The 17,885-nt window shown below is 42.0% G+C and overlaps 1 protein-coding gene across 9 annotated transcripts in view; it reads right to left on the bottom strand.

The window, feature by feature from the left end:
* The window catches only part of SNX30 (sorting nexin family member 30), a 179,963-nt gene that overhangs the window by 83,866 nt on the left and 78,212 nt on the right, over positions 1 to 17,885 (bottom strand). For all 9 annotated transcript variants that reach the window (XR_012495895.1, XR_012495894.1, XM_074330844.1 and 6 more), the window contains exons 4-7: positions 17,448 to 17,606; positions 14,529 to 14,724; positions 12,897 to 13,096; positions 16 to 102 (exon numbers count right to left, since the gene is read on the bottom strand). Coding sequence is in view for 7 of the 9 variants with exons in the window: in XM_074330844.1 (XP_074186945.1) it covers positions 16 to 102; positions 12,897 to 13,096; positions 14,529 to 14,724; positions 17,448 to 17,606 (642 nt within the window). In the remaining 2 variants the exon portion in view is untranslated. The remainder of the gene's footprint in view (positions 1 to 15; positions 103 to 12,896; positions 13,097 to 14,528; positions 14,725 to 17,447; positions 17,607 to 17,885) is intronic.

Genomic DNA, 17,885 nt, shown 5'->3' with positions numbered 1-17,885 from the left:
AGAGGCTTCGCTCACCTTGGGGCGGTCTTCCCTCCTCAGCGCCACAGCTTCTAGTTTGGCTTCGTACTCTGCTTGCACTTGGTCCCTCTTCTTCAATACGTTCTGTGGGAGGCAAAAAGGGGAAGCCTGTAACACAGAGTTCACAGAGGGGCCTCTAAGCCCCAGGCAGTGTTTCTTTATCCCATTCCTCCCCCCAAATCATGGCACCCAGGCCCAGCCATGTGCTCCTGGGACAGTCTGGCTGCGTTGTGACACGTGACATGGACTCTAGAGGAAGCAGAGTTGTGTGGGGGGAGGGTGGCGGGGGGCAGAAGACCAAATTTGTTTATTAATTCATACAAATGTTTTCTAACTCGGGAAGAGAGAGGGTAAAGCCGGTAGAACAGGCCTTCTAAGAAATGAGCTCGGCTGTTATGGAAGGCAGTGTGGAGGTTCCTTAAAAAATTACGAATAGAATTGCCATATGACCCAGCAATCCCTCTCCTGGGTATCTACCCAAAAAATCTGAAAACATTTATCCATAAAGACACGTGTGCTCCAATGTTCATTGCAGCTTTGTTTACGGTGGCCAAGACATGGAAACAACCACAATGTCCTTCGATAGATGAATGGATAAAGAAGTTGTGGTATATATACACAATGGAATACTATTCGGCGGTAAGAAAAGATGATATAGGAACATTTGTGACAACATGGATGGGTCTTGAGAGTGTAATGCTGAGCAAAATAAGTCAGACAGAAAAAGCAGAGAACCATGTGATTTCACTGGTATGTGGTATATAAACCAAAAACAACAAAAGAACAAGACAAACAAATGAGAAACAGAAACTCATAGACACAGACAATAGTTTAGTGGTTACCAGAGGGTAAGGGGGTGGGGGTGGGAGATGAAGGTAAGGGGGATCAAATATATGGTGATGGAAGGAGAACTGACTCTGGGTGATGAACACACAATGGGATTTATATATGATGTAATACAGAAGTGTACACCTGAAATCTATGTAATTTTACTAACAATTGTCACCCCAATAAATTTAATAAAATTAAAAAATTAAAAAAGCCAAAAAAAAAAAAAAAAAGAAAAGAAATGAGCTCGGGTGAGAGAAATTTAAGATACCTCCAAACCTATTCCAGGAGGGAATATAGTAACAATTTATATAAACATTTTTGTCACATTTGAACAAAATATGATTTTATCCATAATTTTCAAACTCATTTTCCACTTCAAGGGAAGTTAAGGAGAGTAGGAGAACCATTCTCAGAGACAGAGATTTCTAGTAGGTATCTCAGCCTGACTCTGAAAGTGACAGAATTCCGGAGAACGGCAAGTGGGATGAACGGGCCATCCATAGCCGTGGTGGGGCGAGGACTCTTGGCTTCCCCATGTGCAGAGAGAACGTAGCTGTGCCGAAATGTGGAGCTTGGCAGGTGACCATGCAGGACATTCTCTGAACTGCTGATGGGAAAAGTCTAAGTCCAGAGAGTTCTTGGCTCTTGAATTTATCCTTGGCCGACTGATTTGCTCATTGATCCATTAGCCCCTTATTTGTCCTCCGCTTAGGCCAGGTAGACAAAGAGCAAAGAGATACAGCCTCGACCTGAGGGGTTCCGTTGAGGGAAGAGCTGTAGACACACACGGGGCGGCTGCAGGCGCTAAGCGAGCTGTGTACAAGTACAGCATCCCTGCAAACAAACATGTGGCGAGCCTGTCAGAGTGAGAGGTAAATGGGCCCACAGAGAGCCAGCCTGGACAGGCCTTGGGTGAAAACCAGGTGCCCAGGACACAAAGTTTAAGGAGACACTCGCTCTTGGGCTGGTGCAAGTACATGGTTGGCCCCTGAGCATGAATGTCACCCAGAATCACCTAATCCTGGCTCTGCTGCTAAGACGCCATGAGGTAGAAACGAAAAGCTTGCAGCCAACATTCTAGAAAAGCATGTTTCACCCAAGCGTTTCTTTTTGTCTCCTTTTAGTAGAATTAGAAATGGCAAACCATGAGTAGTGAGAATTTTCTTTCCTGCTAACACATTGCTATAAAAGTTTCTAATCTTGCATTTTTCCCATAGTGACCTTCCAGCAGAGCGAGAAGTCAGGTGGGAAGGAGGAGCCTTTTCCTGGCTGAGCAGTGGGCATCCTGTGTCCCCGACAATGTGCTGAAAGGTGACGTGTGAAGGAGCAGTTGAGAGTGCTCTGGGGACAACCTTCTAATGGAACGTGTCAACACAGGGCACCTCGAGTCTTCCCCTGAAGAATTTACTTCAAGAAACGTTTTACCATGAGAAGAACATGAGGTAAAACTTGCAAAAGCTTATTTTCGTTGTTTGCCACTCGTCTTTCTCCTAAGTGCTCACATGTTCCCTCCCCACACTCATCAACCTTGGAGTAGGAAGGTTTACAGTGCTGTTCAACAGAACTTTCTACTCCATCTAATACAGTAGCCACCAGCCCTACGTGCCAATTGAGCTCTTGAAATATGGCTGGTGTGATTGAAAAACTGGATTTAAATTTTAATTTAATTTTAACTAATTTGAATTTAAATAGCCACTTGGCTAGTGGCTGCTGTATTGGACAGCACAAATCTAGAGTAAAACAAACAAAAAAATCAGGGGTCCTTGGTGCAGCCGGGTGGCTCAGTGGTTAGAACGCAGTGCTCAACACCGGTGTCCCCAGTTCGATTCCCACATGGGCCAGTGAGCTGCAGTCTCCACAGCTGGATTGAAAGCAATGACTTGACTTGGAGCTGAGCTGCGCCCTCCACAGCTAGATTGAAAAACGATGACTTGACTTATAGGTCCTGAAAAAACACACTGTTCCCCAATATTCCCCAGCAAACAAATTTTAACAACAACAACAAAAATCAGGGGTCTTTTCTGGACTTCGTAGAATCCAGAAAATATACTAAATCTACCAGTCTGATACCACAAATCATAATCTCCACTCTAGAGGAATAAACACAGGATGCTATGAAACAGCAGGGAGGGGGACCCCTGGCCCTGGAATCCGTATCACTACCGCATCCTCCGTCCACAGGATGCCTCACGTCTTACAGGAAAAAACACACATCCAGGCGAGGAACAGGAACACAGATGACTGGACCCAGTACCAAATTCTGCCAGTGTGGTAAGAACTACTGAGGTTGCCAAGGCCCCTGGGTGGGAAGGAGAGGTGAGAGATGTGTGAGCTCCACACAGCTGAAACAGCCCCAGGGCATTTCCTCCCCTACCTACAAAGTAGGTGAAGGGGCCCCAAGATTCAGCCATAGTCCTTCCTCAGTTAGCTTGGGCCTTCCCTGCCTGGCCCAAAGGAGAGCCGGCCACCTGTCTCCTCAGCCATTGTTATCCTTAACGTCACCTGGAGTGGCCAGAATGCTGCCTTCTTATGTAGGCTGACTGGTGGATTTGTGCTAATATCCCTGCTATCACTGGACAGCGGAAAACTCACAACCCTGCTGTAATGAAACAACCCTGCAGAAAGGAAAGGGTATCAACCCCATTTTATATACAAGAACACGAAGGTTCAGTGGAGGGACCTGGTTGAGGCCACACCACTGGCTAATACCACAGTGGTGACTCACTCAGGCTTTTCCTGCTGCATTCCAGCAGAGCTGTGGTTTCCCAGTCTGACAGCAATGCAACCACACTAAAGGTTGGGAAACATGTTTTGAATCAAGATAATCTCTTCAAGACTACCATCCTTGTTGAGAGTACCTTTGCACACTGTTGGTGATGGTCTGAAAGGACTGGCCTCCCACACCAAACACCACAGGCTCTGTTGATAAAACTGGTCAACCAGCCAATGGCTGATGGGGCCTGAACCTGCAATGGGGTGAAAGGGCCAACAGACAGAGTCAGCATTGACAGAGAAGTGTCCCCATCACTGAATGACAACAAAAGGTATTCATCATCTGAGCTTCTCACAGAACTTTATAGGGATCTCTGATTCCAGTGGATACAAAAAATCAAAATGGTGACATGTGTGGAGATACTTTCCTCGTTACACTTTGCATCCCTTCGCACCTCCTCTACATAGCCATCTTCACTCTGTCTCTGTCCTGCTGTAATGTTTCTTCATGCGTCTACCCAGGAGCTGGGGATACAGTAGAGCACAAAACCCACAAAACCCTACCCTTCATGGAGCTTCCATTCTGGAGGAAGGCAGACAATAAACAAGTAAAATATATTAATAAATAGTGTGCAAGGTAATGCCAGGTGTTGAGGAGGAAAGTAAAACAGGAAAGGAGGATATGAAATGTCGAAGGTTTGGAAGACGGTGGACTTGTACACAGAGTGGCCAGGGAGGGCCTCAATGACAAGGTGACTTTTAATTCAAGACATGGACTAAATCTCTCTCAAACACTGTATTCTTTAAAAGTAGAGCATTTCATCATGATTTCAAAATGGTCCTAGTAATAAGGAACTTCACTATCCTTTTAAAACAGAAAGCGAAAAAATGACTCATTTCTTTAACAAATAAACTGTAAGGAAAAATAAATAGATCAGGAGGGATTTTAAAAATATGTAAGAAACATACTAACAAATGCATGGATTTTATTTGGATCCTGACTTGGAAAAAAAACTATACAAATAGTGTCTGAGACAACTGAGGACATTAGATACTAATTGGATATTTGAGGATAAGAAAAACATTTCTTTAGATGTGATGATAATGTGGTTTTTTTGTTTTTTTTAAAAAAGAATGCTTGTATTTTAGAGATATGTACCAAATATTTTTGTATGAAACGATATGATATCTGTGGTTTGCTTTAAAACAATTCAGGAATGGGGGTTGGGCGGGGTTGGGTAGTAGAACAAGATGGAACATGAGAGGACAACTGTCGGAGCTAGCTGATGGGTTCATGGGGGATCGTTATATTTCCACTTTCTTTTTGGATATGTTTGAATTTATCCATAATAACAGATAAACAATGGAAATATGGTACTTATCAAACTGTTTATTGCAAACTAGTAATATTAAACTACAATGACAGAGAATCTGGAAGTTGGTACACCCTGTGGTTTGGCTTTCAGCATCTATACTGGATTCTTTCCAAGAAAATGCCACAATGGTTAGTATCAACAGGAAAGCTCAACATCTCCCCCCACCCCCACAGAGCTCATGCTCACGTCTTCTCCTAATGTGTCTGAGGGCGTGGAAACTTGCAGGGGGAAGAAAAGACATTCCAAAAATAGCCCCAATACAAAAGGTCAGAAGCTACCAAAAAACCTGCTCTGGTCCCTGCTGCTTTTTAAGCTTCAAATCTTTTTTTCAAAGAAAGACAATCGGATGCTGGGTTGAGAAAGAACAGGAAAGCAGCAGGGACAGCTCAGCCCTGAAGAGAGAACTGAGGACAGAATGGTTCATTCTCTGGTATGCCAGGGGCTTGACAGCTCTAAAGACCCAACAGGAATTCATGTGGAATAATGGATGCTCAGTAATGAAGAAAGGAGCTCAGATGAAAATAAAAACCAAACACCAAACACAGAGAGCCCTGTGGCCTCTTTTTGGGTGGCCCTCTAGGAGAGCATTTTCCTCCAGGCAGGAAAATGAGTCTGACTTGGTCGTGGTGACATCATGTCAGATTAAACGACTGAATTTAGTTTGTCCCTTTAAACATGCTCCTTTTACACATTCATCATATTGAAAACAGCACCACCTGTGAGTCAAATGTTCTAGGGCAACACTGATGATATGGAAACCTCGTATTTCCCCCAATTTAAAAGATATTTGTTATAGAAAATTGGAAAATAAAGAAAAATGTACAGGAGGGGGAAAGGCATCCTTAAATGTCATCTATCAGGTACAACCAGTAACACATTGTCTTCACTTTTAGTCTTTTCTCTCGAATGACTTCTTCGATGCTCCCCATCTCTCCATTTTCCCTTCCTGGCATTCTGTTACTCAGATGCCGAATATTATGATCTAGTCCTTTCACTTTCATATTTCCCTCTTCGATCCTCCACATGTCTTTTTGTTTCACTTTATATGTCATTTCCTTTTTCTTCTAACTCTTCTATTGATTTTTTTTCTTTCATTTCTATCATGGTCCTAATTTCTGTGAGCTTCTTGTTCTCTGGATTAAAAAAAAAATTCTTGTTTTATGGCTGTGATAGCTCTTCTCTTTCAGAAAATATTAATTTCTTTTTCTGGAAATTTTCATCTCCCTCCATGATGTTTCACTCAATGTGCTTTTTTTTTCCCCCCCATTGTTTTTACTTGATGCTCATCTTAGAATCTTCTCTTAAATACTTGGAAACTTGTCTGCCCACTTATACAAGAGGGAAACACGAAAAAACTGATTGAAAGCTCTGCACATCAATGGCTCCTTGACAGTTGTCTATAGGGATTCTGCTGGGTCATTTCGTTGAGGGCCTTCCCTATTCCTCCTATATCAGTATCAACAACAGTATATCTAGTCTCTTCTCCTGGCCTGTTCAGATTTTCTAGAAAAGGCTTTTGTAATACCCACACGGAAGATATAGGGCTGAAAGCCAAGTAGAGGAAGACGATGAAGAGTTTCTGGATTCAGTTACCTTTTATTTAAAATCCTGATTTTAGGATTTTAGCCCCCAACCTCAGCTGTGCCTACTGTCCCTTGGTCCAGAGACTCTATTTTACCCCCTGCAGAGAAAATACCTCCAGTTCTGCCAGAGTGGAGAAGGGACAGCAGCCTCTGTGTGAGGAGACAGAAAAGAATCAGAAGTGCTAACTGCTTCTTAGACTCCTGGCTAGTCTTTCTCTTCAGCTCCGTCTCTTCCTCGGTCCCAGGGGTACTTGGTGCTGCTAATTCTTGTCCTTTTTGAAGAGTTGCACAGTGTAAACCAGGTGGCTTCTTAGTTTTACCCCACAGTCAGCTTCAAAGGCAGTGTCTTTCAGTCACCTGAGCTACTTGTCACCTCTAAATTTGTTTTCTAGTCTCCAATTGTATTGCTATTCTTTCCCCTCCTATCACTTTGTCCTTGCAGGTTTATATCTTTAAAACAAAAATCATTCTAGTGTCATTTCGGTGCAATTTCATGAAGAAGAGGAAGTTTAAAAATATATTCAGTCTGCCATCACTGAGAATCTGAGTTTTAATTTTTACATTTTTCTAAGTTTTAAAAACATTTGAGATCATGTGCATTTCTACATCCTACTTTTTCATATTTTCAAGAAATTAGGACCTTAATCTATAATCACTTTTATTTAGGAAGGAGGATCTCTCCCTCACCCCACTCAAATCTTTTAGAAAATGTCCTTTTTATTTTCGTTTCTGAAAAGCACCAGAGCTGGTCAACCTAAAGCCTAAACTAGTTACTTGACTCGTTAGTGCCACCTTGTGGCCCCTGGAAAGGTGGGCAGGCTAAAGAAACCCTCTTACTCTTCAACAATTGGCATTTAGGTATTTCTAACTCAAAGGCAAACTCTGTCTTTAAACTTAAACTTCTGCATCCACACTCAGACCTCTAATCATGATCACCAATGACATTATTAAAAACCCAGTGGTCCCTGTTTATCACGTTCTTCTTCCTAAAAACATTTCTCTTGGCTTCCCTGAGGTAATCCTCTACCTTTTTTCTCCTACCACGCTGACCATTCCTTCTCAGGCTCCTTTTCTACTGTTCCTCCTCCTCAGTAGGTTTTGGACCATTAAATATTGCTTCAGGGCGCAGGCCTAGCCTATTCACCTCAATCTCATCACTACCGTGCTTCCCCAAAAATAAGACCTAGCCGGACAATCAGCTCTAATGTGTCTTTTGGAGCAAAAATTAATATAAGACTTGGTCTAATTTTACTATTATATAAGACTGGCTCTTACCTAACATAATATAAGACCGGGTCTTATATTAATTTTTGCTCCAAAAGACGCATTAGAGCTGATTGTCCGGCTAGGTCTTATTTTCGGGGAAACACGGTAGATGATCTCCCCAACTCTTATAGATTTAAATGCCATCTAAAATAAGCATGCTCTTTGACGTCTACATAAACCCATTTAAACGCTTATAAAGATGACTCCCAAATTTCTCTTTGCACGCTGAACTAAACTCATCACCAGCTGCCATGACATCTCTGCTTTAATGACTAACAGGCATTTTTGAACTCAACATGATGCCCAGCTGCCCAATCTATTCCTCCCAGACTTCCCCACCCAATAAATAGTACCACGCTCCACACAGTTGCTGAAGCCAAAACCCAGGAGTCCTCCTCAATTCCTCCCTTTCTGACTTCACACTGATACAGCAGCAAGTCCAGATGGCCCCTCCTCCAAAACATACCCCCAATCAACCCACTTCTCCATCACCGCAGTCCAAGTTCCACCACCTTAGGCCTCTGCCACTTGACAGTCTCCTAAATCATCTCCCTACCTCCACTCTCACTCTCTACAACCCATTCTGCATACTGCAGCACTAGGTGTCTTCTTAAAGTAAAAAGTGTATCGTTTCATTCCCCTGCATAAAACCAAACAGCTTCCCTTTTATTCCTACGAAGAATAAAATCCAGACTGTTACCAACCAGGGCCTTTAAGATACAACTATACATCCTGGCCCCCCACCTATCTCTTTGACCTCACCTCCTCCCACTTTCTCCCTTGCTCCCTGGGCTCCACTCATATTGGCCTTTCTAACATGCAAAGACACCAAGCTCATTTCTGCTTTGGAACCTTTGCACTGGCTGTTCCTTCTACCTCAAATGCTCAATCCTCTGATCCTTGCACAGCTAAGCATTCACATCATTCAAGTCTCCAAATGAAGCCACTTCCTCTGTGTGGCTTTTCCTTACCACCCACTCTTCTCTCATCTTACCCTAGTCATTCACTAACACCTCTGAAATAAGCATGCTCTTTGACTTCTACATAAACCTATCTCTCAGTAATTCAGGTGGTTGGAGTACCACGCTCCTAACGCCAAGGTTCGATTCCCACATAGACTAGTGAGCTGCGCCCTCTACAGCTAAGATTGTGAACAACAGCTCTCCCTGGGTTGCCGTCAGCAGCCGGAAGTGGCATGAGCTGCTGCCCTCTGACCGGCGACCGACTGCCTCAGCTGGGGGGAGTGCAAAGCTCATAACACCAGCATGGGCCAGGGAGCTATGTCCTACACAACTAGACTGAGAAGCAACGGCTTGAACCCGAGTGGGGAGGGAGGTTGAACCGGAGTGGGGGGGAGGGGGAGGACATGCTATAGATCTGTATCTGTAAATACTCCAAATTCAATCAAATACTTGCTGACCACCTTCTATGAATAGGACAGTGTAGGAAATGAGATGGTTGTGTCCTAACCTTAATTAAAGCTTCTCCATGGCTTGGCCTGGTCATAATGACACCAGTACTTAAAAGGCATTGCCAGAAATTTGGGAAAAAACTGTGAGATACTCCCAGCCCACCACTATCCTAATCACGTTTTACATACACACCATGTACAGGATGTGAAATCCCATATAAGGACTCACCTGCAGATGTCTAAGGCATGTTTAACTTGAGTCCTGGGCCTCAGGGTAAATTTGTTACCATCCGTCTCTGCCACTGTTCTCTCTCTCGCCCCACAGCACCCTTGGAATACACATCTTCAACCATCTTTCTGGGAAAAACTGTCCTCATTGTTCATTGAGTACTGTCCGCCTGTTCCACATGGCTGGGTAACAGCCCTCAGTTTTCTGTGCTTTCTCTCTACCTCCAAAGGGAACAGAATGTACCTAATCACAGTTGCACTTAAAGAGACACAATTGAGACTCAACCATAAAAAGCAGGAGCTTATCCGGTTTCCTTCTTGGCCATTGTAAAGACACAGATTCAAGGTGACTGACCGATCATTAGAACTGTGGTCATGGGACAGAGAAAAAGGTTTACCCGTGGGGCTCTGCTTCTTCATCTATAAAATGAGCAAGACAGACAAGATGAGCTTTCTAACCTCAGAGAGGAACTCCAACCTTAGCCCCAGTAGGACAGGGTTTTGTTGATCTCCAGCATTTTCTCCATGGATCCAAAACCCAACTACTTCAAACTCCTAAGGCACAGGCCCGACTCCAAATGAGGACAAATACTCACTTTGGTTCCCGCAGGGCCGTCACAGAAAGAGCAGACTGACACAATGTCAGCACACTGATATCTCCCTACCTGAGCAAGACCAAGGCTTTCTCAGTTCTGAAGACCATTCGGTAGTTGACAAGAACAGGTTTCACAACAGGCCTGCAGCAAGCCCTTTACTCCAGGTTTAGTTTTCATACTCTATAGCAACATCTGTCCTATTTATACCTTAAAATCAGAAAATTATTTTGGAAGTGGGATTATACGACTCTCTCTCCGAGGAATAAAATATAGTTAAGAATTCTTAAACAGCAATGTTAAAAGGCAGGGGAGCCGCGTAAGATACCGCTCACTCTCCCAAGGTCTGGACCCTGACAATCCTACATGCAGCCGTGGCTTGGCAAAGGTCACTCTTGTCCTGCCTGGACCACAACAGACGTGTTTTACTGTTGGAAAGGAAAGATGGGGAGCATAAGGCCTCATTTCTTTCTAACTGGGCTTAATTCAGCTCACCCAGGGCAGAGCTAGGGTTTCAGAGACTGCCAATCAACACTTCCTCTCCCGTGCCCTTTCCCAGACAACACTACATACAAGCCCATTCTCCCAGCTTGATTAACCTGCTTAGCATTTGTTCAGCCTCAGTAAACAAGAAACTTAATACATATGCCTAACCCCTGGGGTGAAGAAAGAACGAAAACATAAATGTTTCTTTGATGTGTAACTTCAATTACTCACACAAGCTTGTCTCACTGTGTAATATTTTAATAAAGATGCCAGATAAATCCTTGCTAAATGACAATTTAAATTCCTGCTTCAGGTAAAAATAAATATATTAAGTACTAACATACTTGCCACATGCAGGAACAAAGCAATATGTACTGTAATGTCCCAGGACTGTGGAGCATTTTTGATGAGATAAATTCAAGGATAGTATCTGTTCACAAAAACAGATACTATTAACTTTATAAGTAAAGCAAAGTATTCTGGTTCATTTTAAGCAAGTCAGGATGCCTTTTTATTGAGATATAAATCACATATAACATTATATTAATTTCAGGTATACAAAATGATGATTTCATATTTGTATATACTGTGAAATGATCACCACAATAAGCCTAGTTAACATCCATCACCACACATACCGTTAGTTACAATTTTTTGTCTTGTTGTGACAACTTTTAAGATCTATTCTCTTAGCAACTGTCAAATACACAATATAGTATTAACTACAGTCATTATGCTGTACACTGAATCCCATGACTTACTATTTTATAATTAGAAGTTTGTACCTTTGACCCCCCCACACACACACCCATTTTGCCCATCCCCCACCCAGGATGCCTTCCTACGCTTGTTTCAGCCACAGAATTAAATATGCAATGTGTAGATCTCAACTTTTAAAAAAACACACAATGTAATAGAGGAGAATGAATTACAAATTTGGAGTCAGAAGCTTTGGTTTTTAGCCTCAGTTGCAGTAATTACTAACAAAGCTGCTTCAAATTAATGACCTCATGTGTGAGTTTTATCCTTATCACCAACACTACTATTATTTCCATCTTACAAATAAAGGAAATTTATACCATTTTCCCTGAGCATCATGAGATCCAGACCTGATCCTGTCTTTGAAAATGTTTTATTAGCAGCTTATAAAGCTGTATACATGAGACAGTGATTCATTCTACCAGGAACAGGTTCTATTTTCCATTGTCCACACTGTAATATGTATCAAGAGCCTTAAAACTTCATACCTGATGAAACAAGATGGAACAAGAGTGATGGGTCTATGAGAGCTCGTCATACGATTCTCTCTGCTTTTGTATAGGTTCGCAATTTTCAATAAAGGTTTTAAATTGGTTGATTTTTTTTACTCCCCTTCTCAAGATATAGAATATTTTCATAACACTATGATTTTCCTGGTTTTCCATTTGTACAACCCAAGTTGATTGACAGGTTTCTCTAGAGATTCATCAATCCTACCCACAGAGGTCCCCTTTGGAAGGTAGCCAGGGGATGTTCACTTGAAGATGGGGATGATCAATACAGAGCCACATATCTTTTTCAGGAAGACTGACCCTTTTTTCTAACTGGTGGCACCATAATAGGAGTTCCCTTCAGCTATGCTCTCCAACCAGTACAGGCTGCGGCAATTTCTGGTGTGGGCAATAAAGCACTTGATCCTGTATTTGATCCTTATCACTTTTGTTATAAAATATTAATCATAAAAAAAATATATTAATCATATGCTTTGGGTTGGTTCTCTGTTCATTTCTTTTGCTGGGCAATTGAAATGTCCTTTTAATCTGAAGACTCATGTCCTTCAGCTTTGGAAGATTTCCTTGTATTATTTCTTTCATAATTTCCTTCCCTCAGTTTTCACTGTTCTTGCAATCAGGAACTCTTAGGAGTCAGATACTGAACCCATGAGACTATCCTGTATGTCTCTTATCATTCTTTCACATTTTCAGTATTTTTGCACTTTTACTCTACTTTTCAACTACTTTTTTGTCTGTTTTACTTTCCAAGGTTTTTTCATCTTCATCTTCCAACTTTACTCTTCAACTTTATTTCAGCAATCGTATTTTAACTTCCAAAAGCTCTAATTATTGACTTGTTCTTTTCCCACAGCATCCTGTTTTTGTTTAGATTTTATACCCCCTTGAACTCTTAGTGAACACTAATAAGAATTTCTTCCAAACTATTTTTTTAATTTTTATAATCACATACTTGGTTCACCCTGTGTTCTATTTATATGTCCATGATGTTAGTCATATTCTGATGCTGCCTACCCAGGGAGAAGAAAACCTATACCACGTGCAAATAGGCAATAGTCAATTACTTTTCTGACAATGACTACAACAAAATACCTAAGTGCACAAGAAATGAGCCAGCTTACCTTCATGGAGTCAGAGTATAAAATATATTCCCTGAGTACAGGTAGAAAGTCTTCTGTCATGTCATCTGTCAGCTCTTCCAAGGCTGTGGAGCAGTTGCCGATGCAAGCTGACACACCCTCCAGAGGTTCAGCCAGCTCCCCTTCTAAGGCGCTCCATGTGGAGTACACAGGGCCATATTCTCTCAGCTCTACAAGGTACTCTAAAGGTGGAAGAGAAATCAGTACGATCTGGCTGGGCAGCAATCACTGGTATTACTGACTCAATAACCACTGCAGCCAAGAGCTCTCTTTACATTAAGATGTGTTTCCTTGGCCAGTCATCTACCTGAGCACACTCTCTTTTAAAAATAAAACTGCTTAAAACATAATTGTTTTTAATCTTGAAAAGCTCATGTTACAGCTTATATCATAACACCAATCAACTCCACACCCTAATGGGAATGCCATGCCTCTGAATAATGGAGACCACACCGCCTTCTGGGGAAAAGTCATAGGAGCTATAGCCACCAAATATCTTAAAAAATAACCACTCTCCTACCCACACAGTGAAGCAGTGGGTGCAGTGTTTCATATAGGGCTAAGGGGACATTTTTAAAAGGAGGAAAAAAACCCACTCACAATGGAAACATAATAGAATTCTAGAAAACATTTGATACAGGAGGTGGTCTTACATAGGCAGACTCACTCTCTCACTCAGGCATCACCCCAACACCTTGGTCCCAACAGAATTCACTCCAACTGGTCCTTCAGTGTGCATGGTACCTAAAGCTATCTCCAAAGTCTGCAGTACCCACATGACACCATCGCTGGGTAAATGAGAATTAAAGCACAGGAAACAAGAAAATCTGGCCTATTATTTGTCACCAGGATTCTTGCTAGGACAATAAAATGCTGTTACCATTTTTTTAGTAACCAATGGATGGCAACTACTGGTGAATTCTTTTTAATGTGTTTCACATCACGTGTCAGCATGATCATTAACATGGTTCAAGGTCTGTCTGGCTTACAGATGTATAAGAAGTCAAAAGGCCCCAAAATTCTGGGATACAGAAAAGCAAGTGACCACAAGTGGGGTGGGAAGGAACTGGTGGCCACGACCAAGAGGAATAAAGAAAGGCCTCATAACTTCCCAGGTCAGGACAAATGGGTTTTAAATGCAGCAGGGTTGGGGTAGGTGAGTCAATTTTAAGTCTGAAGGCTCCTTAGGATTATAATTTTGGCACACACAAGTCACCATGCCACCCTTTTGAACCATCTTTCTGCTGAAAAACATACCTAAGTTTGTTTTTCTAAATGATTATTTCTATGAATGCAGGGAAGTTGAGTGAAGGTCTCCATTTTGAAAGCTAAAGTTAAGAGAGAGAAAAGTGGGAAAGTCTAGAGGCTCAGATGTGGTTGTTTGTCCTGGGGAAAGCAAACACAAGGCTGAAACGCAGAGCAAAGGATGGAGCGTAAAATTAAACTCTGGTCACAACTACCAGCTCCCCTCCTTGTATTTATTTATTAGTTTTATAAGTAAAGTTCTAGTGCTGTCACTCCAGCATTTCTGCAGTTGACTCTGCTTAGCACACATGAATGTCATTTCTGCAAATGTTGTCCCTGGCCATGACAAGATCTCAACAAAGAGCTCACCTATTTCTTCTTTGATGATCCGCTGGGCTATCCGATCTATGGTTCCCAGTTTGAGGGCAAATGTGTCTAAGTATTCTCCTATGGCTGCGAACTCAAGAGGCCGACTCCTAAGCTTGTAGCCTCCAGTGACATGCTTGACGGACTCGCCCACTCTGGTCAGCAACGCCATCCCTTGCTTCTTGTAGGCATTCAGATCCTAAGATGACAAATGAAGAAACTCAAAGGGCTCAGTCACTCGCACAGCCAGGACTCAGGAAACCAACTCCTTTAGGCAGTTGCTTTTTGGAAATGGGGGACTCAGAAAATAAGGAGCTGAGTGAGAGGACCTAACCACAGACACAAAAGTGTGTCCTCCCCAAGTTAATGAACATGTTGAATATTTTTTTTTATAGTTATTTAGCAGTACCTATATGATGGCTGCACCCGTTCTGCTGAAGATGAAAACACTGATTTCAACATGGCTCATACTGAGTGTCCCCTGCCTCTCCCAGCATGAATGGCTTCTTCTTTAAGACACTTTTGGTTTGTGATAAGATCAAGTCATCATAAGGAAGAGGTGTGCTTCTGCATTTGTGGTGGCAGAACATGTAAGGGAGTAATTGAATAACAAGACCAAGTTATTCACCATGTGTTAAAAGAAAAGATGGGGGAGTTGGGAGGAGGAAAAGATAGGGAGACGGGGAGTTCTGGAGATTAGTTGGACAACAATGTGAATATACTTAATGCTTATCAGCCGTCTATTTTCAAATGGTTACGATGATAAATTTTGTTATGTGTACGGGCGTGCCAAAAAAAAGTATACACATTTTAAGAGATGTTATGTATGTATTACTTTTCAAAGTTGAACTGAATCATGGTAGCAATGTGTAGTATGATGCTCACTCAAAAGGTGTTTTTGGGAATGACTGATTTTACTCCCAACAAGGTGGCGCCCCACTGCACTTCCACAGAGACGTGCGAGCTCACCTCGGTGAGAATTTGCCAGGACAATGGATAGGACGAAGAGGTGTGGTTGAGTTTCCCCCACATTCTCCTGACTTAACACCCCTTGACTTCTACCTATGGGGGACCTTAAAGGATGTGGTGTACCGTAGAAAACCGGCTACACGGGTGGTACTTCGGGAAGAAATTGAAACGGCATGTGTAGCAATACAAGTGGACACTTTGGTCAGCGTTGCTCAAGCAGTAGTTCTCCATAACCACAAGTGTCTGGATGCTGATGGTAACCACTTTGAGCACCTCTTGTAATTGCAGAAGTCAAACGGGACTTGTGTTCATCTTTTGTTATCGGTATATATTGAGTAGTACAATTTTAATACAGTTTTTCCCTTTCTTAAAACGTGTATACATTTTTTTTTGGCACCCTCTGTATTTTACCAACATTAAAAAGAAAAAAGAAATATAGAAAACATGGGGTCATTCAGTGTATATAGTTCGGCAAGTAAAACTCAACTAGGGCTAGAATTTGTTCAGTTTATACAAGCCAACTCCCCTTACTCACATGAAGTTGGATGTTGATTAAGACATGCAAAGACATTTTTAAAAATTATGTTATACTGCTTGGCCCACAGATAAATCACACACACACCCCTTCCTATTTATACAAACAGAATGTTAATTCCTAGTCCTAGATGGGCCCAGATTCCTGTGACCAGGGATCTAAGCCCCCCACCCCACCCCCCTTGCCTCTCTCTGTTTAATAAAAATGACTAAGCTTGAAGGCCTGCCTAGACAGTGGGCCTATAATTTGGGTAAATCAGTGCGTTGTGCTTTTGGGGAACAGAATGGAGGTTACTTAGTATATAAGCTTAAAGAACTATATCTGAGGATCCGTTCACCAGGAAATACTTATTTTAAAAAAGAACACAAGTTTGACCTGTGGGGCAAAAGGCCTCCAGGGAAAAAGAGAAGATGAATGGGAACATCACCAATGAGGCTAAATGCCAATTGAGGTTTAAAAAAAAATTCAAACTCTAAAGGATTATGCCATGTGGTTTCCACTGTCTGGAGAATGGCATCCTCTATAAGGGCTTTAATGTCAACTGATGCAGTCTGTAAATATTTCTCAATTTTGCCATTTTGAAAAAGAAAACTGGAAAGTACCTGGGCCTCAGTACCCTTGCCAACACAGAACACATTACCTATGGCCTGAATATGGAAATATGGTACATGAAACTAAATGGATGGAGCTGGAAGGAAGCTGGCATGAGAGTCTGGGCATGAGATCCCATTTCTGCCAACAGAGTAGAGTACCTCAGGTTTTCTAGCCAGTTCTGCCAGCAGGGAAGTGCAGAGAGAAATCAGTGAATGATCAATTTGAGTTTGAATACACCAAATCTGGCAGCTGGGTAGATCCCACATATTTCTCTGGCAAAGGCTTAGAAAATGCCCACCTGATAGGAACCTGGCTGTGGGCTGAACCTCTCTTGGTCAGACAGTGATACAGAGGGCAAGTGTGGCCTCAGACCACAAAAAGCCAATTTCCTAGTGATGCCACTGGAACATGTACAGACTCCATGAACTTCAGTGTCCTCATCTATAAAATGGGGTGACGAGGAAACACTCACAGGGTTCTTGTGAAGGAAACACTCAATAAACGTTCTAACCCTTCTGTGCCCACTGTTGGTCAGAATGGCCTTACCCAGTAATATGCCAAGACATATTTAAGGAAACACATCTCTGCTTTGCGCAAATGAAAAAAGTCTAACTTCTGCTGCTGCTGCAATGGGATGTTTCTCCTGAATTCTCATGAAGAAGCCACGCTAATGCAAATGTTCATCAAAAACACAGAGCAGGTCAATGACGCCCACTATAGCATGCCATGCATGAAGGCGGCTTGCGAGAGACCAAAACGGCTTTTAAGAAGAAGCCCAAAGAATGCTAACTTGGGGGAAGAAATATGGAAAGTTCTGTTCTTACCTTAGCAGTAAGAAAAACATTAAAGTGTTCATTGAAAGACAGCACAGGATGATCCGTAATTCTTTTTAGGAATTTATCCAAAGCTTTTCTTCTGGTCTCCACAAACTCTTCTGAAAAACGATCCACAACACCTTTCACCACAAACTTCTCAGGAAGCGGCTATGAACACAGGAAGAAAATATTCAGAGTAACTGATAAAACGGTGCACAGAAAAACCACCAGGCTAGCAAATCATTCTATGACTCAACTGTCCAAGAACAGTATTTTTCTTTTATTTCTTTCTTTCCTCTTTTTTTTTTTTTTGCCAAGGTACTCATCTGCCATCTTGGACCCTCTGCCTCCAAGAACAGTATTTTATTTTTTTTTTAATTTATTTTTTAAATTTATTGGGGTGACAATTGTTAGTAAAATTACATAGATTTCAGGTGTACAATTCTG

This window comes from Rhinolophus sinicus, linkage group LG04, assembly GCF_036562045.2.
Source record: "Rhinolophus sinicus isolate RSC01 linkage group LG04, ASM3656204v1, whole genome shotgun sequence".
Classification (NCBI taxonomy): domain Eukaryota; kingdom Metazoa; phylum Chordata; class Mammalia; order Chiroptera; family Rhinolophidae; genus Rhinolophus; species Rhinolophus sinicus.
This window is presented reverse-complemented; position numbering and strand designations above follow the sequence as displayed.